At 36.1% G+C, this 25,956-nt stretch overlaps 1 protein-coding gene and 1 long non-coding RNA gene across 3 annotated transcripts in view; one reads left to right on the forward strand and one right to left on the reverse strand.

Moving 5' to 3' along the window:
• The window catches only part of RLIM (ring finger protein, LIM domain interacting), a 24,110-nt gene extending 12,267 nt beyond the window's left edge, over positions 1 to 11,843 (forward strand). For both annotated transcript variants that reach the window (XM_081080824.1, XM_081080825.1), the window contains 3 exons: positions 5,112 to 5,304; positions 6,435 to 6,518; positions 8,209 to 11,843. In XM_081080824.1, the coding sequence (XP_080936950.1) occupies positions 5,136 to 5,304; positions 6,435 to 6,518; positions 8,209 to 9,794 (1,839 nt within the window). In that variant the 5' untranslated portion in view covers positions 5,112 to 5,135 and the 3' untranslated portion in view covers positions 9,795 to 11,843. The remainder of the gene's footprint in view (positions 1 to 5,111; positions 5,305 to 6,434; positions 6,519 to 8,208) is intronic.
• Positions 8,136 to 22,203, reverse strand: LOC308510789. The gene is made up of 3 exons (XR_013995435.1): positions 21,813 to 22,203; positions 9,679 to 9,768; positions 8,136 to 9,552 (listed from the first exon to the last, which is right to left on the reverse strand). It is a non-coding gene; the product is annotated as an uncharacterized lncRNA (long non-coding RNA).
• Between the last annotated feature and the right edge of the window lie 3,753 nt (positions 22,204 to 25,956).

Raw genomic sequence — 25,956 nt, forward strand, 5'->3', positions numbered from 1 at the left:
ATTCTCATGTGCAAACCAAGGTTGAGAAACACCCCTGTGTAAATGAAATGAGGTTAATTTGGCCATGATCCCTACTTCTGGTGAACACATATTGTACATGTTTGCAGAATTTTCCCTTGGGTTTATTATCAGATTTTGCTATGCTACACGTCACTTTCTTTAAAGATAAAAACATTTTAAAGTCTAGTATTGTAGTATCTCCTGTTCTCTATTATTTCTCAAAGATTATCATTAGAAGTTTTGAAATTTAGGCTCTTAACTCTCTCTTTGAAAAGTTTGTTTTTTCCACTATTTCCAGTTGGAAGATGATTTTTCTTATTGAATCATCAAATAGAAACAATAGAACTTGAGTGCCTCTATCTTACATCTTGTTACTATACCAACTCTCCCACATACTCAGTATAAGACCCCTTTCTTGTTTTAGGTACTGTTTTTCAAAACCGTTTAAAAAATCTGTCCCATATTTTTGCAGGTCTCTGTTTCTTATGGGCTTGAACTCAACTCCATGATGCTATTCTTAAGACTTTGTACCATTTCTGTAACAGTGCTTGGTACATGAATTTACTGTTTGTTTGTTTTTTGGTTCATGTCCCTCAGATGTCAGAACTTATCAGACAACTTTGCCTTATAAGATTTATATTTTTAAAACCTTTCAACTATACTGAGTTGTACTTTTTATAAATAAATTTCAGAACTCATTGGTCCTTCACAAGTGGACTTACTTCATCCTAACTTTCATAACTAGCATTCAAAATAGTAACTGCTTAAGTACATTAGCCAGATGTTAATTTGGTTTGAGGAATTGCAGCTGAAGTACTTTTTCCTTTGTGCTTTTCTATATTTTAAAAAATTAGCTGCTTACTATTATCAATACCAAATAATATTAGTTAGCCACATATGGAAAAATGTGGTCCTTTTGTTATTTTTTTTTATTGGCTGGTCCATGTGACTTATGAATGTTTTATTTAAGCTGTTGATTTCTAGTCATCTTAAAAGTTTCAAGTTAGTATAAAAACAACATCTTTCAGAAATTTCTATAGTTTAGTCTTACCAAAATTATGGATTCTTAGTCATGAGTTTAGAAAGCTTTTTCAAAAAATATTAAGGTTATCCTTCCTACCCCTTCCTTGATGTGTTCATCTCATTTGTTTAAACAATGATAGGATAGTTCTAAGAATAATGATCTAAGGGAAATGATGGAATTCTAGATGTGCCCATGTCTGGACTACAATTTGTTTAAGGTTCAGCAGACAGGTAGAGACTAGGGATTTTTATTTTTTATATTTGCAAGAAGGTTTGTTATTTTTTTCTTTAGTATTGATTTATGAACATCCAGATACTTCATGTGTTATGTATGGCATTAAATCCTATTACCAGTATAGATTCCCTTTTTTCCCCACAAACCAGATTATCATATGTTTATGGGATTAACTTTTATTTTGTCATTGTGAACTTAAAAAAGATCCGTCTGAAGTTGGATGGAATTTTAGATTGTTTACTACCAGTTAATTTAGAGCAGGGGTCGCCAAACTTTTTAAACAGGGGGCCAGTTTACTGTCTCTCAGACCGTTGGAGGGCCGGACTATAGTTTAAAAAAAAGCTATGAACAAGTTCCTATGCACAGTGCACATATCTTATTTTGAAGTAAAAAAACAAAACGGGAACAGATACAATATTTGTATTTGCATGTGGCCCACGGGCCGTAGTTTGAGGACCCCTGATTTAGAACTAAAATGCAGTTTTAATGCTGAGTTTATAGTAGAAAGAAATGTTAGTAGAGATGTTTCATAGTGCATATTTTCCCCCAAATAAGTCAGATTTTAGGAAGCATGGTATACAGAATTCTGAAAAAAAAATTTTTTCTAATCAACAAAGGCAATAGTTCATACCCTTTCTAGAGGCAACTTAGAAGTAAATCAACAAGAAGACATCCTTGATTTTTAAGAGCAGTATAAATGATGTTGAATTATAAGAAGGAGATGGGCAGATAAATGAGTTTCACATCCATAGTCACATGCATCAGAAATTAGAATGATGAAGGATTGGATCCCAACAAGGATTTTAAGGAGTAAATAGCCATGCCTTTGTGAAGGGTTCCACATAAAATAAAAACAATCTCCCCAAGAGCACAGGTTCCAGTAAGAAGGCAGAGCAATTAATTAACTCTAGGAATTATGTAGAGGTTTTATAGCTTGTGGACTTCTGAGGAAATACGTGATTTCATTACATTTCTTAAGAGTTTTATTTAAGTATAATTAATATACCAAAATATTGCATGTTTAATGAATTCAATTTGATGCATTTGGACATAAGCAAGTACCTGTGATACTATCACCACAATAAGGTAATAAACCTATATCCATCACCTCCAAAACAAAATTAAGAATTCAAAATGTAATAATAATCGAGTACAATGTTTTGTAATATAGGTCTACTAATTTAAAAAATGATATTCTTTTGGGGGTTTACATTTTCTTAATTGGGGTTAAACATATTCCTTATCATCAAAATCATGTGCAGGTATACATCTAGTGCTCCTGACATAAAATGAGATTTTCCATATTTCATCTTTGAAAATGTCCTTTCACAATATACGTATTGCTATGTAATCAATCCAGAAGCATATAATTTTTTTAAAAAATAATCTTTTTAATTGATTTCAGAAAGGAAAGGAGAGATAAACATCAATGATGTGTGAGAATCATTGATTGGCTGCTTCCTGCTTGCTTCATATTGGGGATCGAGCTCGAAACCCAGTGTGCCCCGACCGGGAGTTGAACCGTGATCTCCTGGTTCATAGGTTGACACTCAACCACTGAGCTAAGCTGGCTGGGCCAGAAGCATATAATTTTAATGAAGCATACTCATCCCTTAGAAAGAATTTATAGAATTCTGTTGGACTCTTCATGTTTACCTTTTAACATATCATTACACTGCAGTTACTACTTCCAATTGAAGGTTAGGTGGAAGGTCCTCAGTTGCACAGTTAAATGGATTTTTGAAATAAAGAAATTTTACTTTTATTTACACTAAGATCTAAAAAGTGCTTCTGGAACTGTAGTTTGTGCTTATAAAATATAACTACTACAAATTTGTATGGGAATGCAGCTCTCATTTCTTTGATAGCACAAGTGCATATAAAGCAGCTTGACTTTGTGATTCCAGTGGTATTGTTGAAATGACTTACAGCAGGATAAGTTTTACATATAAGCACTATTTTGCCTTGTAATTTTAAATGTGTGTTTTTTTATTGATTTCATAGAGGAAGGGAGAGGGAGAGAGAGAGATAGAAACATCAGTGATGAAAGAGAATCATCCATTGGCTGCCTCCTTCTTCACACCTTGTACCAGGGTTCAAGTCCGCAATCCGGGGCATGTGCCCCCACCAGGAATGGAACCTTGACCTCCTGGTTCATAGGGTGATGCTCAATCACCGAGCCACATTGACTGGGCTGCCTTGTTATTTTAGGTTGAATTCATTAAGAACATTATGAATCCTTTAGCAAAAGCTAAATTCTCACACTGTTATTTTGTAATGGTAATTGGGGATGGTTCTTATTGGGGAAAATTTTTGATTTTGGGCCTGGGTACAACAGATCACAATAAAACTTTACCAATGATAAGCCATCAAAATGAACAAGTGATAAAGTAAGATACTTAGTTTCTGTGTCTGACAAAAAATTCATGGAACTGATGATGATGGTTAAGTCCACAATAATGAAGCTTGCCATTCACACTATTGGTTCAATAATACGATGGATTTAAATATTTTCTGCAAACTCCCTGCTGATGAATAATATGTGAATAACCATAGACTTAGATAACTTATATTTTCACAAGGTTTGTAAATTTTTGTTTCACACATTTTACCACTATTTCAGTTGAAATACATCTTAGCAAATTCTACTTCAGGTTATACTGAATTAGTGTTTTCTCAACTTCTTTGAAAACATGATCACCTGTAGTGGTTCCATGCAGATTTATAGAGGCTACTTCTAAATCTCAAACTTCTTGAATAATCCGCACTTGACTCCTAGCATACAGTTGTGGACTTATGAGCCAAGGAAAACCACTCAAAATCATTTGCTGCCTTGTTTTTCAATTGTTTATTTCAATATCTTCAAATTTCTGAGCAATTGTACTCATTAAAACACTAATAATTTTAAACAACTTTATTTTCTTTGTACACATTTCTTTAGCTTCTGCCATCAAATGCAGTTTAACTCAACATCAATAAATTATTTTCCTTGCTTAGACAGCAAATGAGCCACTGGAAACTTGATTGAAGCCTTGTTTTTTATTTTTGTGAAGAAATATTTTGTGAATAGCTATTTCATTTTAAGTTTTCCAATTTTTTACACTGTAGTTTCCCTGTGAATTAGGAATGATAATATCATTAGTCTGGTAATATCAACGTATATTTCATTACTTAAGCACAGTTAATGTGCCATTGCATAATAAACAATCTTCACTGTCTAATCTGATAAAATAAGCCACATCCTGTGCCTTTAAGGGTGGCATTTTAAGTCCACCTTCTTGATATGATGTGATAAGTGTGCATCTGTAACTTCAAAAATGTCACAGTATGGTGATGTACATGGCATTTGAAATGCTGTCAAATTATAATTGCATCACTACAACTTATAATGCCCAGATCACCATTGTAAAGCAGTGATAGTGCCACATTTAGTCTGTCTGTCACAAATATTAAACTTTGTCATTATATCATAAAAGCCATAGACAATATGTAAATGAATGTATTTTACTATTTCAATAAAATAAACACTGAAATTTGAATTTCATATACCTTACATCAAAAAATTCCTTCAAAATAAACATTTAAAAGTGTAAAAACCATTTGTGGATCTCAACAAGAAAAAAATAGGCACCAGAGCTTAATTTGGCCTTGGGCCATAGTTAGCCAACCCCTGACCTAGTCTTTTCCTAGTAAAATAGGGATTTGGGGGAGTTTTTCTATTATGAAATTTCACTCAGATGCGGTCTTAAAATTTACGTCTTGACCTATATTCTGGATTTTCACATAATTGAAAATGTTTTATAGGATACATACTGACTTCTGTTTTCAAGATTGATTTCCTTTCTCCTTTTAGATAATTTTCCACTTGTTCATCAAGATGGAAAGTTCAGATTCTAACGATAAAGGAAGTGGTGATCAGTCTGCAGCACAGCGCAGAAGTCAGATGGACCGATTGGATCGGGAAGAAGCTTTCTATCAATTTGTCAATAACCTGAGTGAAGAAGATTATAGGCTTATGAGGGATAACAATTTGCTAGGCACCCCAGGTACGTGATAATGTAGTTTAAGAATTTATATATGTAATTTGTTGGTCTTTTAAAAAAATAGCCTGTTTTGAAAATCAGTTTCTTTAGCCATTATGAAGTATGATTTTAATGCAAGGCATATAGAATGACATTTACTACTATATTTATTAATTCTGTTCACTTATATTTGGAATTACCCTATATCATATTTTTAGTTATGAATTACATTATGCATTTATGGTGAGCTTATTTGAAAATAGTGGAGCTGAACAGTTTTTTAAAAATTTATTTTTATTGACTTCAGAGAGGAAGGGAGAGGGAGAGAGAGATAGAAACATCAAAGATGAGAGAATCATTGATTAGCTGCCTCCTGCATACCCCACACTAGCGACCAAGCCCACAACCTGGGCATGTGCCCTGACTGGGGATTGAACCATGACCTCCTGGTTCATAGGTCGATGCTCAACCACTAAGCCATGCTTGCTGGGCTGAACCATATTTTTGTTGGCTTATTTAACTTCTAGGCATGAGTCTAATTGTGGAAGAGCTAATGGGAATTTTAGTTCCTAGGACAGACTTACTCTCTTTTGTTATTACTGATTCCCTGAATATGTCCCAGTCATAATCCTCCAGAGCTAGCCTTCGGTAAAATTACCAATTATTCAGAACTTTGTGCTTGGCTGTTAGGTCCCATTTGATCATAGTTAAAATTCATTATTTTTCATAGTTCTTATTTCTATTTAATTTTACTAATCTTTGAGTGATTGCTTAAATTTTAAAAGGTCAGGTGTTGATTAGTGAAAGGAAGTACGTTTTGAATCATCAATACCAGGTTTCATTCAGAATATCTAAGTTGGGCTTCTGGTCCTGCCATTTATTAGCATGTCAGTTTCTCACTCAGTCTCAGTTTTCTTGTTTTAAAATACAGATAGTAATATCTACCTCCCAGACTTGCAATTGTAATGAATGAGGTAATATAGGCAAAAGCATTCAGTAAACTACAAGAAATTTGTACAAATATCAATTGTAAAGTCATGCTCCCAAAGAAATGAATTTTACCCAAGTTTCCTACTCCTTGGTTTTCATCTCAGATGGGTAAGAGTCATTGGTTTTTATTTGTAATTTGGCAAACATTTTAAAACTATTTTCAGGTGAAAGTACTGAGGAAGAGTTGCTGAGAAGATTACAACAAATTAAAGAGGGCCCACCACCACAAAACTCAGATGAAAATAGAGGTATATTTTGCTTTGCAGGGGGTGGGTAGAGGATGGAATGGATAAAAAACTTCATAACAGTAAATGTCAGCTAAAGATTATCCAGAAATGATATAAAGTAATTTGGTGCTAAGTTACCTGCTCATAAAGAGAACTGGCATTGTCTTGATATTTGGTAAGAATGTGAACGTAGGGTGTCTTTTTTTTCTGCTTTATCTTTGGTTTGTTTGTGTTAATTGGGGCATTGTGAGAAATGGCATATTTAAATGTAATTTCTTGATTTTCCACATCCATTGAAATATCCTTCTATCTACTGAATTATTCCTTTTTTTTTTTAATAAACATCTGAGTTCCTCACCAGCAGAAAGAAATGCTGTATTCTCTAACCTGGCCATTCTCAACAGGGTTTAATTTTGCCCCTTATGGGACATTGGCCATGCCTGGAGACATTTTTGTTTGTCAATACTGGGAGTTTGTTATTGGCATCTAGTGGGTGGAAGCTAGGGATACAGATAAACATCCTAACTAACATCCTGATGTTTTTTTCTCAATGTGAAGTAGAGAATTTCACCATCTAACCTAAGAGGCTATGATAACAGTCTGGTCTTGAATGTGCCGTTCTATGTATTGTGCTAGGTTCAGACTATTCATTTGGTCTGATGTCCAATTTCTTTTTATTTATTTATTTATTTATTTATTTATTTATTTAAAATATATTTTTTATTGATTTTTTACAGAGAGGAAGGGAGAGAGATAGTTAGAAACATCGATCAGCTGCCTCCTGCACATCTCCCACTAGGGATGTGCCCGCAACCAAGGTACATGCCCTTGACCGGAATCGAACCTGGGACCCTTCAGTCCGCAGGCCGATGCTCTATCCACTGAGCCAAACCGGTTTCGGCCTGATGTCCAATTTCATGTAAAGAATCTTGGTAACATGAAGAAATAATTTAAACATTTTCAAACCTATAAACCCTGTTTATGTTATATTTTTGCAATGGCTACAGCAGTCTTGTATTTTAAAATGTCTTATATTATCAAAGTCACTTAAATCAAGAGTCTAGAAGAAATGTTACAGGCTAATGAAAATTTGACAGAAATGTAATTTGAACTAAAATTCTAGCTCTATACCTTAACTGGTATTTACCTTGTTTGATTACAAGAGTGTCTTGACAGTGAACTGAAAAATATTGTCTTCTGACAATCCACAGTAATATGCTAGGCTCTTTATATAATAGACTTTCTCCAGATTCCCTTTTAGAAAATTCTCTAAATTTTGTGGGTTTTTTTTTAAAATTATTTTTTAATATATTTTATTGATTTTTTTTTTACAGAGAGGAAGGGAGAGGGATAGAGTTAGAAACATTGATCAGCTGCCTCCTGCACGCCCCCTACTGGGGATGTGCCTGCAACCAAGGTACATGCCCTTGACCAGAATCGAACCTGGGACCCTTCAGTCCACAGGCTGACGCTCTATCCACTGAGCCAAACCGTTAGGGATAACTTTTGTTTAGATTAGCTTGCACTTTCAAAATGAAATTGAAATTTCCCTGCCTTTACTTGCAAGTCTATGTAGTACAGTTTACAGAAATCTATAAATTCGAAATCTGTTCAGAGTCTGTTCTTTTTTTTTTTTTTCTAGTACAAAGTTTCTGAGCACTATTACATGATTCTCCTAATTTTAATAGTTCCTTTTCTCTTTTAAAAACAGGTGGAGAGTCTTCAGATGATGTGTCTAATGGTGACTCTATAATAGACTGGCTTAACTCTGTCAGACAAACTGGAAATACGACAAGAAGTGGTCAAAGAGGAAACCAATCTTGGCGAGCAGTGAGCCGGACTAATCCAAACAGTGGTGATTTCAGATTCAGTTTAGAGATCAATGTAAACCGTAATAATGGGAGTCAAAACCCAGAGAATGAAAATGAGCCATCTACAAGACGTTCTAATGGAGAAAACATGGATAACAGCCAAAGGCAAGTGGAGAATCCACGATCTGAATCAACATCTGCAGGGCCATCTAGATCAGAACGCAATTCAACTGAAGTATTAACAGGAGAAGTCCCATCTACTAGAGGTCAAAGAAGAGCAAGAAGCAGAAGCCCCGACCACCGGAGAACCCGAGCAAGAGCTGAAAGAAGTAGGTCACCTCTGTATCCAATGACTGAAATTCCACGGAGGTCTCATCATAGTATCTCATCTCAGACTTTTGAGCATCCTTTGGTAAATGAGACTGAAGGAAGTTCTAGAACCCGCCACCATGTGACACTAAGACAGCAAATAAGTGGACCTGACTTGCTAAGTAGAGGTCTTTTTGCAGCTTCCGGAATAAGAAATGCCTCACAGGGAGCAGGTTCTTCAGACACAACTGGTAATGGTGAATCTACAGGATCAGGACAGAGACCTCCAACCATAGTCCTTGATCTTCAAGTAAGAAGAGTCCGTCCTGGAGAATATCGGCAGAGAGATAGCATAGCTAGCAGAACTCGGTCAAGGTCTCAGACGCCAAACAACACGGTCACTTATGAAAGTGAACGAGGAGGTTTTAGGCGTACATTTTCACGTTCTGAGCGGGCAGGTGTGAGAACCTATGTCAGTACCATCAGAATTCCAATTCGTAGAATCTTAAATACTGGTTTAAGTGAGACTACATCTGTAGCAATTCAGACCATGTTAAGGCAAATAATGACAGGTTTTGGTGAATTAAGCTACTTTATGTACAGTGATAGTGATTCAGAGCCTAGTGGCTCAATCTCAAGTCAAAATATGGAAAGGGCGGAGTCACGGAATGGAAGAGGTGGTTCTGGTGGTAATAGTAGTTCTGGTTCCAGTTCCAGTTCGAGTTCCAGTCCTAGTTCTAGTTCCAGTGGTGAAAGTTCAGAGATTAGCTCAGAGGTGTTTGAAGGTAGTAATGAAGGAAGCTCATCATCAGGCTCATCAGGTGGCAGGCGAGAGGTTCGACACAGAGCCCCAGTAACATTTGATGAAAGTGGCTCTTTGCCCTTCCTTAGTCTGGCTCAGTTTTTCCTCTTAAATGAGGATGATGATGACCAACCTAGAGGACTCACCAAAGAACAGATTGACAATTTGGCAATGAGAAGTTTTGGTGAAAACGATGCATTAAAAACCTGTAGTGTTTGCATTACAGAATATACAGAAGGCAACAAACTTCGTAAACTACCTTGTTCCCATGAGTATCATGTCCACTGCATTGATCGCTGGTTATCTGAAAATTCTACTTGTCCTATTTGTCGCAGGGCAGTCTTAGCTTCTGGTAACAGAGAAAGCATTGTGTAATTAAGGTCTGAGCTCTCAGCTATGTACCTGGTATAGTGATGGGCAAACAGGAATCACTTGCTTTATGTCCACTTTTTGAGTGGTGCTTGTAAAGTTGCAACCTGAATTGAGTCATTGCTTTCTGAATGAATCGTTGTCCTGTCTCCAATTTCTGTTCCAGAATAAAAGGAAATATTTAAAAAGCAATGTTTTAGGACATAAAATCTAATTTCAGCATCAGTAATTGATATACTAATGATTTATTATATATGTTTATTAGTTTCTCCTTTGTTATCTTAAAAGATCTGTCTTAGCAATGGCTGTTTCATGTTGATTTTTAAAATTTCCCATGCCATAGGAGAGAAGGGCTAAGGAAATTACCAGTTTAGACTAAGTTACAGTACATGTTTTGTAAGTGATTGCTTAAAGCTTCACCATTCCCAGTTATTAGTTGGCACAATTTAGCTACATGCTGACTAACATTTGTTCACCTTTTAGGCAAGGTGATACTGGACATGTCAGTGTAAATAACACTAAGGTTAGATCTTCTAAGTGTATAACTGTCTTCTAAGCCCATCACTGTGGCACACTGTAGAGTGAGCTTATAGTTTAATTAAGATGTTTATCTTGTGGAAATATTAAAAAAGCCTATGCTTGTGTTAAGTGAAAAAAATCACATTCATTTGTTTAAAAATGTAAAGCTATTTTGTAGAGGCTCAGTACTTTTCCAATGCACTGTTGTAATAATGCATTACAAATTGTAAAGTACCATGCATAGAAATGAAAAAAACTGCTTTTCGTGAGCCAATATAGTAAAAAAAAAATCACACCAAACAAAGTACAAAGCTCCTTTTGTAAGTGTGTACATGTCAAGAGCAGAACATATCTATAATATTTAATGTATGTGAACAGCTACTGTGACATTGCAAAGTAAAGGTCAGAGTGCAGAATTGAACTACATTGAAGGCCAATGGAAATTGTGTGTTTTAACTTGGATTTAGGCAGAAAATGAAAGACGGGGGGCGGGGGAGACTACTACTCTGGAAGAATTTAAACTTTTTCATGAAGATAGTATAATCATACTGGTTTCGTATGGTGAGATCTTTGGCACAGTATTCTACTTGAGCAGATGAAGTAGATGAACAAATTAGGCAGAGCTTTTGCTTTAAGAAAAACAAGCCACTATGACCTAGTATAATTTACACTGTTGTTTTTACAAGTCTCTGCAAAAAAAAAGAGATAGCAAAAAGAAAAAGATCGTAAACCACTTTTAGCCTAAAAATTGGTAGAGATGTGTATACTAATAAGAAAGTCTCGAATTTGCATTGTTTTCAAGATTTGTCATTTAAGGTACCAGTGCACACTTGGTAGTATTTCATTGCTGTCTAACACAACCTAATATTTCACATTTAAAGACCAGTTGAGTAGTTAAGAGATTTTCTTTTTGAAAGTGAGTCATGTTGGGTTATTTGAAATTCAAATTTCAGTTGTGCTGCCCATATTTGAAGATGAGACCACTGACTTATGATCCATGGGATATGTACTTTATGTTGTTTCCTTAGTAGTAACAATAGGTTTGTGAAAAGAACCTCAGCACTCTTGCCGAATTTTTCTTTCGAGGCTGGTTGGGGTTTGGATTAGTCTGATTGTGGAAGACTGTGTTTGTTTATTTGGAAAAAGCTAATGGGTCCAAAGAGGAATTGAACACATCCTTGGCCTTTAACAAAGTGAGCTGACTACCCAGGCATTATCAGATACTCAACAAAATAAACAATTCTGCTTTTAGGAACTATCTAGTTACCTTAACTGCTATCAATTTAGCTGTAAAGATGATTTCAAAGCTCATATTTTCATGTTTTCTTCTTGCTTTCAATCCTACCTAAGTATCAAGGAAATGAACTTGTAAATGTGGTAGTTGTTTGCTAAGGATATGTACTGCTCTTGCAAGGAAGTAATGTTCAAACAAAGGTTCACTTATTTTTTTTAATATAAGCAGAAATCACTGTTTATGGCGCTTAAATAATACATGTTATCTTTTTAAAAAAATTGTCCATGTAAAAGTCAGAATTCCTTTATATTTGTGAGCCTCCTTGTCTCCTTTCCGAAGGGTATGTAATCTGGTTTTCAGATCTGCAGGATAGTCCTGATTGGCTAAAAACAAACCCATATTCCTCATGGCATAAAATGTCCCATTATTATAGGGGTGTTCCATTTTATATAGTTTAAAAACAACAGCTCGTTCTAAGCATAAAAGTTACTGAAAACAGGTATCTCCCAAAATGTATTATTCTATTACTCATTTGTGAAGTATTAAAGTAAGAACTCATGCTGAGTTCTGGTTATGAAGGTAGATATTGAACCTATTCATAAATACTGGAAATAGAATTTTAAGTTTATAGCCCTCAGTAGAATGCACATATTGGGCATGTGCATGTGAACATCTTTTTCAATAGCATTCATTGATTTCCATTAGATTGTGTAGAATGGATAAAAAAATTTAGTGGAATTATCTTTTTTTTTTTTTTTGCAAGGCCCATGACTAATATGTACTTACTGGTACTGGTGGACATTGAAGACAGTGTCAGATGTACAATGGAGAAGAAAGATCTTTTTTACTACCAGCATCCAAACACCTACTCCCTTAAGGGAGCATTTTCTTGCAAAAGACTTTACATATTTTGTATTTTTGCACTTTTTTCTTTATTAAAGAAAGATTATTTCCGGGAACTTCATGCAGTAATAGGAGCAAGATAAAACAATGTTGGGAGTTTACATTGTTCAAAGCATAGGGGAAAGTACTAAAATCTGAATTTCTTTGAATATTTCAGATATTTTAAAAAATACACTTACTAGTCTGAAGCATTTGAGATGTTATGTTGTTTAACTCCAAGCAGCTGATAAAGCTGCAGTTTATTAGTACTACAAACAAAATTGAACAAGTTAGGTTTAAAGTTTTCAGACTTTGTAGCAATACTAGATGAACCATGTTAATTTTGAGTATTGCTCTCAAAAGAACACATTAGTCATACGTTAGTGGTTAATGGAGGCGGGAATTGAGAAACGTGTTCACATTAGTGTTGCAATGTAGGGAATAATTGGGCAGTTAACAAGAAAAATGTTATATATATATATATATATGAAATATCTAAATATATCATTGGAGTTTGTCAAAACTTTAAGATTAGGAAACTGGTTATCTATAAGGGTTACCTCAAGTAATTTCCTCCCCCTGGGAAAAATATGTCCTCTCCATGCCAAGTATTCAGTGTCTCAAATTATATTTATGAAGGATTATCACTTAAAATATGTTGTATTTGCTTCCCAAATATCCATGACAGCCATGACTTCAGTCAGTTCCCAAAATACCCATGTGATAGGGAGGTGAATGTTGCAAAATGCCTCCTAAAAGGCCATTTTTACAGCTTGCTAGAATACAGCGGTACCTCATAGTTGTTGATACTTTTAAAGATGGAGGATATTTTTACCCTCCTCCCCTTCTCTTTTGTTCTTTTATAAGTAATCTGCCTTTGAATTTTTAAGTTTTACCTTACTGGCTTTCCTGTCAAATGTATTACCAACATTAAGTACTTAGAAACCATGTTTGCAGGGCACTTTTATTCATGGCTTATAAGACTATGCTGATTGCTACTTTTTAAAGTATTCTGTACCTTAGTAATGCAAGAGATTGAAAAGGCACATGTTCAAGTGTCAGGCGTTTTCTTCCTTAGTAGAATTCTTCAGGATGTTTTATATTCAATAATAGTGTTGTAATTCATTGAGTTAACTTCGTCAATTGTATGCTTTTGAAAACATTTGAAAATGTAAATCAATATAACATGCTTTATTTGTAAAATTAAAATTCAAGGTCCAAAGAACTAGTATAAAACTTATTTTTAAATCAGATTTTAATAAACAACTAAGAAACATCTATGAAAACAGCTGTAAAACTTTTAGCATCCTGAAATTGAGTTCTTAACTGGACATTTCTAAAATAATATCTAATATTCCCAGTAAGTGATTATCTCACTTGATTTAAGTAAATCCATTTTATATCTAAAACAGCATATAATAGGGCTATTACTGAAGTGTTGGAACTTACAAGGGATAACAGTTTATTAGTTTTATGATTATTTTCATTTCTATCTAGGTGTTTTAATTCAAATTTGAAGGAAATAGGCATACCCTCTAACACTCAAATAAAATTATAGTGAGGTGTTTGTCTTTTATTAGTATTTCTTTTGCTAAAGATCCACAAGTTGCTTTATGGTCACTTGGATTGAGTGATAACTTAAATATATGTAGTGAAAGCAAACCCATAATACCACTGTGCCTAATTATTTCAGGGTTCCTCTATCAGTTCCTCATCTTGCAGATTTATTCCAATACCAACGTATGGTTGAACCAGCTGCCCAGCCTTAAATCCCTTTAGTGCCCCTCTGCTAACATTCTTTTAACTGATTGATTTGTATGTGTTTTAACTATCCAGTGATTGGATTTTACCTCTTGATAGGTCCATTTGTCCTTGGTGCTGCTTTTAAATATGTAGGGCTATGTGATCAGGTATCAAGTTCAGTAGGTACACAATTGGCCTGGATACGTATCTGCCCGTTTTATCTTCTCCCAGGAAGAGCTTCTTTAGTATAGATGTTTACGTGGGTTCATATAAAGAACTGGGCTACAATCTTGGGAAGCTTTCTGAAGTCTAAGAACCTGAAAGGACTTGGAGGGGGGATCGTAACAAAGGCTGCCTTTACGTCTTTGAACACAAAGCACATAAATGTCCGTTCTGTGACGACGAAAGTGATTGTTACACCAGGGCTTCCTGACCTCTGGGAGAGACTTGCAAAAAAGCAGAAAGGAGCACAAAGTGAAGTTATTTTGGTTAGTTTGCTTTATCTGGTTTCTCATTTTCTTTAAATTTAAACCTGAACATAACACCCTTCTCCAATATCTAGCCAGCAGACTCCTGGTTGGGAAGCCCTGTATTAAAATTTGAGAATGTACCCAGTTTCCTTTTTTTGTACAGTGCTTTTACACCTGCTAAAAATTAACTTGTTTAATGCAAAACAAGACGTTGGAAGGTCAGTCATATTAAAGCTGGTTTGATTATTAATAGTTATCTTTTAGGAAGAAGCTTTTTCCCTATGTAAGATGTCATACTGCAGATTTAAAATATAGACTATCAATAAAATGCATGAAGTGATCATTTGTGCTTGATCATCTCTCCTTGGCTTTTTTCTTAAAAAGGGGAATTTGATAAAGGTCTGTTTCAAACTGATGTCAAATGCACTTGATTTTTAGAATCAAGTGGAATTACAGCACAACCTTGATTTTTATTACCTTCACTGCTGAGTGTGGGCAGGTACTGGTTTATGGGATATAACTTCTGTTTTATGTTGTGTAGTTTAATGGCTTAATCTTGGAGTGGTAAAGTAAAAGATGAAAGTATATTCCAATATAAGAATCCTGGAAAGATTTATGTAAATGACATTTTAATAGGTGTATCTTCGCTGTTTCTACTTTTACCATTGCCCCGACCACTCCTTTGCTTGACCTCTAAATACAGACTTGTCTTGGTGTTCATGTATGCTCATGCAGCTTTTATCTTCCATTGCCATTTCCAACTTCTTAAACATGTTGCTTAAGCCACTAAGATGTCCTTGTTTCTAAGTGGGTTGTCACGTTCTAATACCTGAGTGGCCCTTCCCCTTGGTATTGGTATTCATATAGCTGATAGTAAATTTTATTATAATTTCATTTCCTCTGGTTCCTACAGAGCCCTGTCATTGGCATAGGAACTCCGTTCCTTGTGATCATTGGGTGCAGTCAACCCTTAGTCTTATGACCTTCACAGGGTTTTACTGTTAGTGCCATCCATGATTCTTTCCTTTGAAACTCAAATATGCCACTAAAATGTTTACATTCTAGACAACAGAGTAAGACAATGCACAGGCATCTTCTTTGAGAGATATTCAGTGATAAAGAGTCAATGGAGAACAGAAGATAATGGTAAATTAGAGCAGAGTATAAGCTATATTATTAATGGTCTTTTGAAAAAATAGGAAGTGAAAGCTAGGGTCCAGTTTCTATGAGGTCTTTGAGTTCAGGCAAGATTAAAATCTAAGGCCTTGCAAATTAATTACTAACAGCTACATTTTCCTAATTGCTATTATGTATTGTATTTGGCACAATATAAATTACTTAATCTTCACAGTGATTCTGAGGTTTATTATTACCACCCTGTTTTATAGGTGATGCAGCTGAGTAAGATACAGGCATTTGGTAATTTGCCCAAGATCACTCCAGTAAGTGGCAGAGTATTTCTAGGCAGATCTCTGATTCCAGAGTTTAGTTTCATTGTGCTCTTAATCCTGCTACTGTATGACCTCTAATTTTTAAAAAAATTATTAACCTGAGTCCTAGATTTGATTACTTATGAGGTATGATTTCTTAGGATAAACATTGGTTTTGGCTAGTTCGCCAAAGAAGATTTAAAAGGGCAAATCTGAGGAGGATTAAAGTTTTTATATTGTGAATTTCAGTAAATCACTTTGGGCATTACCAAATACACCTTAACACTATACCAAGTACTAATTAGCACTATACCAAGTGCTAAGGTGTATTTGGAATTACATTTCTGAAAGTTTGGAATGAGGTTGGAATAAGTTTGGGGAATCTTTAATGTCAGTGGTCATTTCAGCCCTTTACTATTACCAGTATGTGCTCTTGGCCCATGTTATGACTTGATTTGAAAATATGACTAGGACAAAATTGCAGCTTTTAAAAAGTATGCTAGCAAGCTTATTGGCATCCAAATAAATGCCCTTTAAAGTTGCCTTGGGCAGACATAGGCATTCCAAGAATGTAATTGCTCAGAAAATATTTGGAACTTCTTTAAAATTGCTTTCAGAAACAATATGAGTAACAGAGATGTAGCCCTCTTCAGTATGTTCATGTTATTTGCCACCCTTGAGATGAATCTTGGCTGTTTCCAAGAATTATCTTTTTCCCAGTGTATTAGAGATTTGCCACCCTTATTCACTTTAAAGGCAGTCATAAATAAAGCATGTCAAATAATAGGTGCAGAGTATTTAGAGTAAGTAAATGACTGTGGTGGAGAGTGTTTTGAAAAAATTATCGTACCTCATTCAACATTTGAGGCACAGGGAGAAAGATACTACCTCAACTCAGGAGCAGGCATCAGTGGGAGATGTGTAAATAGTTGATAAAATATTACAAAAACCTTAAAAGTTATACATACTATAGTTATCCATCCCTATTCAAATGATACTGAAAGGAGCAGTGAGGAGTAATGGGAGGAACGAGGGCTCCTTTGAATTTAGAGTTTACTTCCTTAGCTAATAGGAGATAAATGTGTGTTGAGCTTCCACTACATTCTAGGCATTGTGCTGGTATGAGGTTTCGCTGCCCCTTGTATTTGGCAGGATGGGGACTTCAAGCCTCCAAAATACTGTTGGGTTTCTCAGTGGATAGTGTTGGTGACTGTGATATACCTACTTGTTAAAATGATTCACACTTGGTTCCCTATCTGCACCAAATGTTCTAGAATAGCACTGTCCAATAGGAATGTAATGAAAGTTAAATAAATATAAAATTTCTAGCAGGTACATTATAAAAGGTAAAAATATACAGGCGAAATTAATTTTAACCAGTAAGGTCAAAATATTTTAACATGTAATCGATAAAAGGATTATTAATGAGATATTTACATCATTCTTTTCATAATTGAGTCTTCAAAATCTGGTATTTTACACAAAGTACCTCTCATTTTGGACAACACACATTCCAAATGTTCAATAGCAACAAGTGACTAGCAGCTACTATATTGGGCAGTGCAGTTCTAGAACAATATGGAAGAGAGTGATTAAAGTGGATAGGATGCAAATGGCAATGTTTTCAAAGTTCATCTGTAAGTATACACACTTTATCTGCTTACCTACATTACTCTAGAACTAAATAGGTATCACTTTTGTGTATCAAAGCTGTGGCTTAGAGTGTCTAGCCAAGCTTACAAAACTATCATCTTTTTCTTCTCCCTTTGAGGTTAAAAAAAATACACTGCCGCCCCATCTGGTTTGGCTCGGATAGAGCGTCGGCCTGCGGACTGAAGGGTCCCAGGTTCGATTCCAGTCAAGGGCATGTACCTTGGTTGCAGACACATCCCCAGAGGGGAGTGTGCAGGAGGCAGCTGATGTTTCTCTCTCATCGATGTTTCTAACTCTATCCCTCTCCCTTCCTCTCTGTAAAAAATCAATAAAATATATTTTTAAAAAATACACTTCCTACCAAAGCTTGAAATCTAACTATTAATCAGCAAACGACCTTGGTTGAGGGCCCCATAATTAAAAGCTATGGAAGCCCATCACAGTTGGAGCATTATGTAGCAGCTAATAGCGATTGTTACATTTATTTAGTGCAGGAACAAGCACCCAGTGTGTGGACTCTCTTAGTTCAGTTATGTTAAAATTATACAAATAAATCATTTTCACATTTGAATATTCCTGGCATTTGTTAGAAATGGCTAACCTGGATTTATAATCTGTTTCTACATTGTAGTTAGTGATAATATGTGTTTTTAAATGAGTTTCTTGGGGTAGAAGGGGAAAGTTGACAACATGAGAGTAGATTCCCAGATCAGACTTTAGCCCCAGTGAAAGCAAGTATTTCCCAACACTAAGTCTCTGAAGCCACTGTTGAAAGTTTCATTTTGTTTGGCAACATAGAGTAAAATATTAACTCCTGTGAAGAAAGAGCCTTTGGATTTGAGGTTTTGGAAAATGCTGATTCATTTGGCTTGACTTCTCTGTGTGAATATAACAACATTTTCTATGGCCTTTTCATTTAAGAATCTGAAAAACCATTTAGTAGTAGATGATGAATGTTGGTTTCTAGCATGGATGACTCAAATCTTTCTCTGGCATGTGAATCTGTTTTACTTGAAAGCCGCCAGAGGAGCATACCACCCAGCTTATTTTTTTTTTCCAGAATTAAATTAAAGGTGAAAATTCAGGAAGAGTCATTCTGTTTTGTTTTGGTGCTTCCCTTTCCTAGGAGAAGGAAAAAGAATAAATAGTATCTGAGGCTATGTTAGCACAAAGGTACAGGATTGTTCCTAAGAAGCAGAGACCAACTTGGCAATTAAACCCAAATTCTGCCCAATTGCTCTAATGAAAAAGAAACTTCTGTCTAATAATGATGCCTTATCCAGATCTGACTAATCCTTTTTCTCCACATTGGGGGCCATCTACATTTTCAAACAAAAATTATTCAGCCTAATCTGCCAACTAGAAATACATTTCAAGCTTCATTTTAATATAGATATCTAGCAGTCCTTCTACAGACATGGGCACTAACAGGGTTAGTGTTATTTTGTTTTAAAAGTCTGAAGTCAAAATCATCTGGAAAAAAAAAAAAAGCTGGAGAAGCCCTTATTCTTTCTCTAAGGTTTCCCTTCAGTTCACATTACTGGTACATTTGATTTTGAATACCTTGTAAGTTAACGAACTGTTCAGCATAAACTAACTAGGACTAGCCTATGCCTTATTTCCTGTTTAAAATCCTATATAATAAAACTCTAATATGCAAATCGACTGAACAGCAGAACAGCGGGTCACTATGATGCGCACTGACCACCAGGGGGCAGACGCTCAACGTAGAAGCTGCCCCTGGTAGTCAGTGTGCTCCCACAGGGGAGCCAGGCTCATAGCTGCCAAGCGCAGTGGTAGTGGTGAGAGGGTGCAGGCCGGGCTGAGGGACCCCTCCCTCCCTCCAGTGCATAGAATTTTGTGCACTGGGCCTCTAGTGCTATTTATAAATTTGAGCTTAGAAATTCAGGTGTGTAGAGTTCTGACTGAAATTTTTGTGGATTACTAAAATATCTACCTATGATTATTCCAGAGAGGTACTGTGGGACCCACTAGACCAGCACTGTATACACACTCTGATTCCATTGAAAGGTTGTGAACTGCCAGCATGATCCTGAAAGGAAAGAGGTGGAGAAATGGTTGTAGATTGAGATTAATAGATGTGTTGAATCCACTGGGCTGGGCCATTTCATATTTGTCCTCTTATTTGAGACCAAATAAGTAATTGGGGGCAATTGAATATTTGCATTTTGTAACCAAAATAAAATCAGAGGTTAAGTGACATGCTCCAGGTCCCACTGCTAGTATTGATTATCCAAAAACAAAACAAAACACAAAACATTAGAATTCCAAGTACCATTCGAACTCTACGGGATACTGTAGTGAACAAGAAAGGCCCTTGCCTTCATGGAAATTACATTGGAACTTAACATGGAATATAAATACAAATTAAGATAGTGATTAAGTGCTGAAAATAAAATAAAATAGTGTGATGTGCTTGTGAATGAGATGAAGTAGGACAGTTGGAGAAGACCTTTCTGAGGAGGTGACACAAGTAGAGACCGGAATGAATAGGAAGCAGAACATTTCAGCTCCAGGGAATGAGCTCAGCTCAGTACTTGGAGGGAGGAAAAGGAGCAGTGTCGAAGTGGGGTGAGAGATGAGTTGGGTCAGTTCATGGAGATTTTATAGCCAAGGGAAAGAAGATAGGGTTTTATTCTAAGATGAACAGTTGTTGGGAGTCTTGTCCATGGAAGTGAAGGGTTCTGACTTAATTAACTACTAAGTGGTAGAATCAGAGCTAGAAGACATCTGACTCTAGGGCTGCTGAATGTTCCATGACATAGAAAACTCTTTTTCCCGCTCCTTTCTGTCCCCAAGTAGAAGTGCATGGAATCTAGGTCCACAGTACCCTGGAGAGGATTCTGCAGTACTGTAAGCTTTTGACTTCTCTTTCTAGGTTTCCTTGTTTTCCTAAGAAACTTTGTGGGATTCACATAAACAAAAATTTAGCTCTGTATATTATTTTACTCTAATCTGATTTGAATGACCCTATTCTTCTGTTACTGAGAAAATCCTCAGGTAATGGAACCCAATGCCATAAATAAAATGAACAAGCTTCTTATTGATACTTGGTTCTTTGCTTCTATATCTGAAACCCAGAAGGGGAACTAGGAATTTTGACACTGAGGTTTGGGTCCCTACACCCATGGTTAGGTTAGGGACCCATATCCCTTCAATAAGTGGAAGCATTCAATCCAGTCTCCAATTTTTCAACTACCAGTTCTCTCTCAGAATAGTTTGAATGGGCCAACATTGCTCTGTTTTACTTGGTTAAAACTATAGGGGGCAGGGTTGCTCATATAATGTACCAAAGGGACAGCTGATTTTAAAGAGCTGATTACTAAAAGCCTTTCCATTGGATGCCTCTTGTTGATTTCTTGTGAGTTTACTGATGGATAGACTTAATTCAACAAACTCAGATGAATCTAGTAAATTTAACACATTTTGGATTAGCTAATATGACCTGGCATTTTACAATTGACAGTCACCCAGTTCAGCTCCCTACATCTAGGCAGGTCTACATTCAAACCATTCTGAGAGAGAATTGGTAGTTGAAAAATTGGAGACTGGATTGAATGCTTCCACTTATTGCGGGGATATGGGTCCCAAACCTAACCATGGGTATAGGGGCCCAAACCTCAGTGTCAAAGTTACTAGTTCACCTTCTGGGTTTCAGATATAGAAGCAAAGAACCAAAGGAAATAGGGCCAAAGGAAAGGCTACAGCATAGAAATCAGGCCAAGCTACATGAAAATTGGCTCCTTTTCTGCTTGCTATTGTGGCATACGTTGTTTCCATGGTCCATCTAGTAGGTCAGTGTTGCAGTTTCTCTGCCATGCCACCACTTCATAGCCATATTCCTTCTGAAACTCAGGAAAATCTAGGGATTTTCAGGGCTGCAGGTGAGTGCATATGGAGTCTGACTTATTTGCGTAGGTGTCTTCAGGCTAAGTAACAAGTTTGGGGCAGATACCCTAGTTCAATGGGTGTGGAAAGAATTACTGATTGTAATCTTGTCCAAAGTTGCTATGACAAACGGCATGCAAATAGCATATTTCATAGGGACCCTGGTCCTCTATAAGATACTCACCTGGGAAAGTTAACTCCTGGTGGCTTCCCCCTACCCCTGAAGCTTTCTCCTATCTTTGCTCCTTCAAAATAATGTATTCACCTGGAGATCCAACTGAATTATTAGAAGTGTGTCTGGATAAGGACACATGGCTCCAGGAACTTTAAGAGGCAATCCAGTAATGAGCAATAATGATCCCCTTCAGCAAATGGTCCATGGGAGAGGGATTGCGACCTAAATGTACAATGAAAAGAGGTTTAAGAGCCGGTCAGACTTTCATATGCCTCAAACAAGCTCTGTAGTTTTAGATGACACATTTTTTTAGTCTCAATTTTCCTTTCTGCAAAGCAGGAATAATGATACCTACTTCGTTGGGAAACTTAGGGATTACATAGGTACATTCCTTAGCATTTTAATGGGGAGAACATTCTATTGAGATATTAATAAGATAGGAAAGCATCTTATTACATATATCAGGTACAGAAAAGGTCTAAAAATAACCTCCAAAATCTGCTGGTAAAATAGGATAAGTGGCAAAATAAGCTTTTTCTGATGGTTGTTTTAAAACTTGCATGTGACTCAACAAAGACACCACATATACTGAGTGATGCTGAAAAAGAAATATTTGATATAGTTGTAAAAGATTGAGATGGGAGAGAAATGTGAAAAGTGTGGATCTTAGGCCCAGAGAAAGTTCTTGTTAGAAACCAGTGACTCCCGGAATCTTACTTAGAATTTCTGCAGTTTCCCCTTCTATAATTTGGGGGTCCTCTTCACTAGGAACAGCAGCCCTCAGTTATCCTTTAACTACCTTTCAGACATTGTAACTCTGTAGCCTCTGTTTGTATTCAGCATCTCCAAGTCTGACTTAAACTGAGATTTTCCTTTGTTTTTCTAAAAGGATTGGAGTTACTCTTAGGACAGAGACAGTTGGAACAAACAAACAAAAACCACTGAGACAATTCATTAACAGGGAATCCCCTCTTGTATTAAGCTATCCATCACACAAAGCCCTGCTACTTTCTTCAACTTGCTTAGGATTATTCAAGGCTTCAATCATCAGAGATCATAGCTCAGAGGGGGGGAAAAAAGCACTACTAGACCTTTTTTTTTTCTCTCTAGTCAACACTGTTGGCTTTATCTATCCCCATGGTATTGTTTCTTTTTAAGAATTGTTTGTATTATTACAGAAGAAATTTCCTATGGTTTTAACTATTTTCCATACCCCAGTGACTCATAAATCTATATCTCTAGGCCTGATCTCTCCCTGGAACTTTAGACACTTTCTTTTTTACCCAGTTGTTTGCTGGACATCTCAACCTGAATATTTTAGAGGCACTTTAGACTGGTGGAATATTTTCCTATTTCAGTAGGTAGCAATGGACTTAACTTCTAGGCCTAGCTAATGAGTGGGCCATTTTTCAACAGAAGAAATCATGAAATGGGCAAAGCTCTAAGGCTCAATGTAAACGAGTTTGGAGTGAAGGTTAGAAAATTCACTTCAGCTCCCTGGCCAGTGTGGCTCAGGTCCTTGAGCATCCTTCATTGTACCAAGAGGTCTCTTTGATTCTCAGTCTGGGCACATGCCCTGGTTGTGGGCTGAATCCCTAGTAGGAGGAGTGCAGGAAGAAGCTGATTGATGTTTCTTCCTCATGGGTTTCTTTCTCTCCCTCTCCTTTACTCTCTCTCTCCCTTTAAAAGAAAAAAAAAATGGAACGATAGTAGAGGTTCCATATGCCCTCTGACTATATCTTAGTGCAATATCAAAACCAGAAAATTTATATTGGTGTAATATGTATATATATTTCTATACCATTTTATTACATATGAATATTCATATTGCCACAACTATAAAAATGTAAAAGTATTTCATCATCTCAAAGAGGTCCCTCATACAACCAATTTATATTCACACTCACACCTGCTCCCCTCCACCTCTAACCCCTGGCATTCACTAATCTCCTATTTAGTTTAATTTTGTCATTTTGAGAATATTATATAAAAAATCATTTAGTATGAGACCTGTTAAGATTGGCTTTTTGTCATTCTGCATAATACCCTTATGATTCATCCAAGTTATTGCATATATCAGTGACTTGTGCCTTTTTATTACTGACAAGTATTTCATTGCATGGATGAACCACAGTTTGTTTAACCACTCATCAATTGTAGCACATTTTGGTTGCTTCCAGATTTGGGCTATTACAAATAATGCTATGAACAATGCATTTTATGTGGGCATAACTTCATTTCTCAGGGATAAATTCCCAGGAGTGCAATTGCTGGATCTCATGGTACATGTAAAATTAGCTTTTTAAAAAATTGCCAACCTATTTTCTAGAGTGGCTGCAACATTTTACATTTCCATGGCAATGTATGAGAGATACAGTTTCTCCACATCCTTGCCATCATTTGGTATAACACCATGTATTATTTTAGCTGTTTTATATAATGGTAGCTCATCATACTCTTACTTTTTATCTTAAAGTAATGTTGAATGTCATTCCATGTAATTATTTACTATCTATACAGTGAAATGTCTCTATAACTTTTGCCTATTTTCTAATTGGATTTTTTTCTGTTGAGTTTTATTAAATATTCTGGATATGAGTCCTTTGTTAGATATGTAGTTTGCAAATATTTTCTCCAATTGTGTAGCTTGTCTTTTCATTTTCTTTTTTTCTTTATTTTTATTGTTGACAGTATTACATATGTCCCCATATCCCCCCCCCCCCATTTGCTCACCTCCACCTAGCCCCCCTTCCCTCTGGCCATCATCACACTGTTGTCTGCATCCATGGGTTATGCATATGTGTTCTTTGACTAAACCCTTCAACCTTCTTTCATCCAATCTTCCCCTCCCCCCTTCCCTCTGATAGCTGTCAATGTGTTCCATGTATCCATGCCTCCATTTCTATTTTGTTTATCAGTTTATTTTGTTCAATAGATTTCACATATAAGTAAAATCATATGGTTATTTGTCTTTCTTTTACTGCTTATTTCACTTAGCATAATTATCTCCAGGTCCATCCATGCTGTCACAAAAGGTAAGAGGTTCTTCTTTTGAATGGCTGCATAGTATTCCATTGTGTAAATGTACCAAAGCTTTAGTATCCACTCATCTAATGATGGACACATGGGCTGCTTCCAGATATTAGCTACTGTAAATAGTACTGCTATGAACATAGGGGCACATATATTCTTTTGAATTAGTGTTTCAGGTTTCTTAGGATATACTCCCAGGAGGCAGTTCCATTCTTAATTTTGAGGAAACTCCATACTGTTTTTCATAGTGCCTTCACCAGTCTGCATTTCTAACAACAGTGAACTAGGTTTCTCTTTTGTCCACATCCTCCCCAGCACTTGTTGGTTGTTGATTTATTGATGACAGCCACTCTGGCAGGTGTGAGGTGATACCTCATTGTGGTTTTAATTTGCATCTCTCTGATTATTAGTGATGTTAAGCTTTTCTTATATTCTATTGGCCGTCTGTATATCCTCTTTGGAGAAGTGTCTATTCAGGTCTTTGCCCAATTATCAATTGGATTGTTTGTCTTCCTGGTGTTGAGTTGTATAAGTTCTTTATATGTTTTAGAAATTAACCCCTTATTAGGTGCATTATTGGCAAATACTAGTATGTTCTCCCTTACAGTGGGTTCCCTTTTAATTTTGTTCATGGTTTCTTTTGCAGTGCAGCTTTATTATGATGTATTCCCATTTGTTTATTTTTTTCTATATTTCATTTATTTATTTATTTATTTATTTATTTATTTATTTAATTGCTTAAAGTATTACAAAGGGTATTACATATGTCTCCTTTTTCCCCCCACCCTTGACAATCCCCTGGCCTCCTCTACCCCCCAGTGTCTTATGTCCATTGGTTATGGTTATGTGCATGCATATAAGCCCTTCGGTTGATCTCTTACCCCATCCCTTTTACCTCCCTACATTCCCCAGCCTTCCCGCTGCACTTTGACAGTCTGTTTGAGGCAGCTCTGCCTCAGTATCTATTTTTGTTCATAAGTTTATAATGGTCTTTATTATCCAGAAATGAGTGAGATCATGTGGTATTTTTCCTTCATTGACTGGCTTATTTCACTTAGCATAATGCTCTCCAGTTCCTTCCATCACGTTGCAAATGGTAAGAGTTCCTTCTTTTTTACAG

The sequence above is a fragment of the Myotis nattereri genome (assembly GCF_964212035.1).
Source record: "Myotis nattereri genome assembly, chromosome: X".
In the NCBI taxonomy this organism is placed as follows: domain Eukaryota; kingdom Metazoa; phylum Chordata; class Mammalia; order Chiroptera; family Vespertilionidae; genus Myotis; species Myotis nattereri.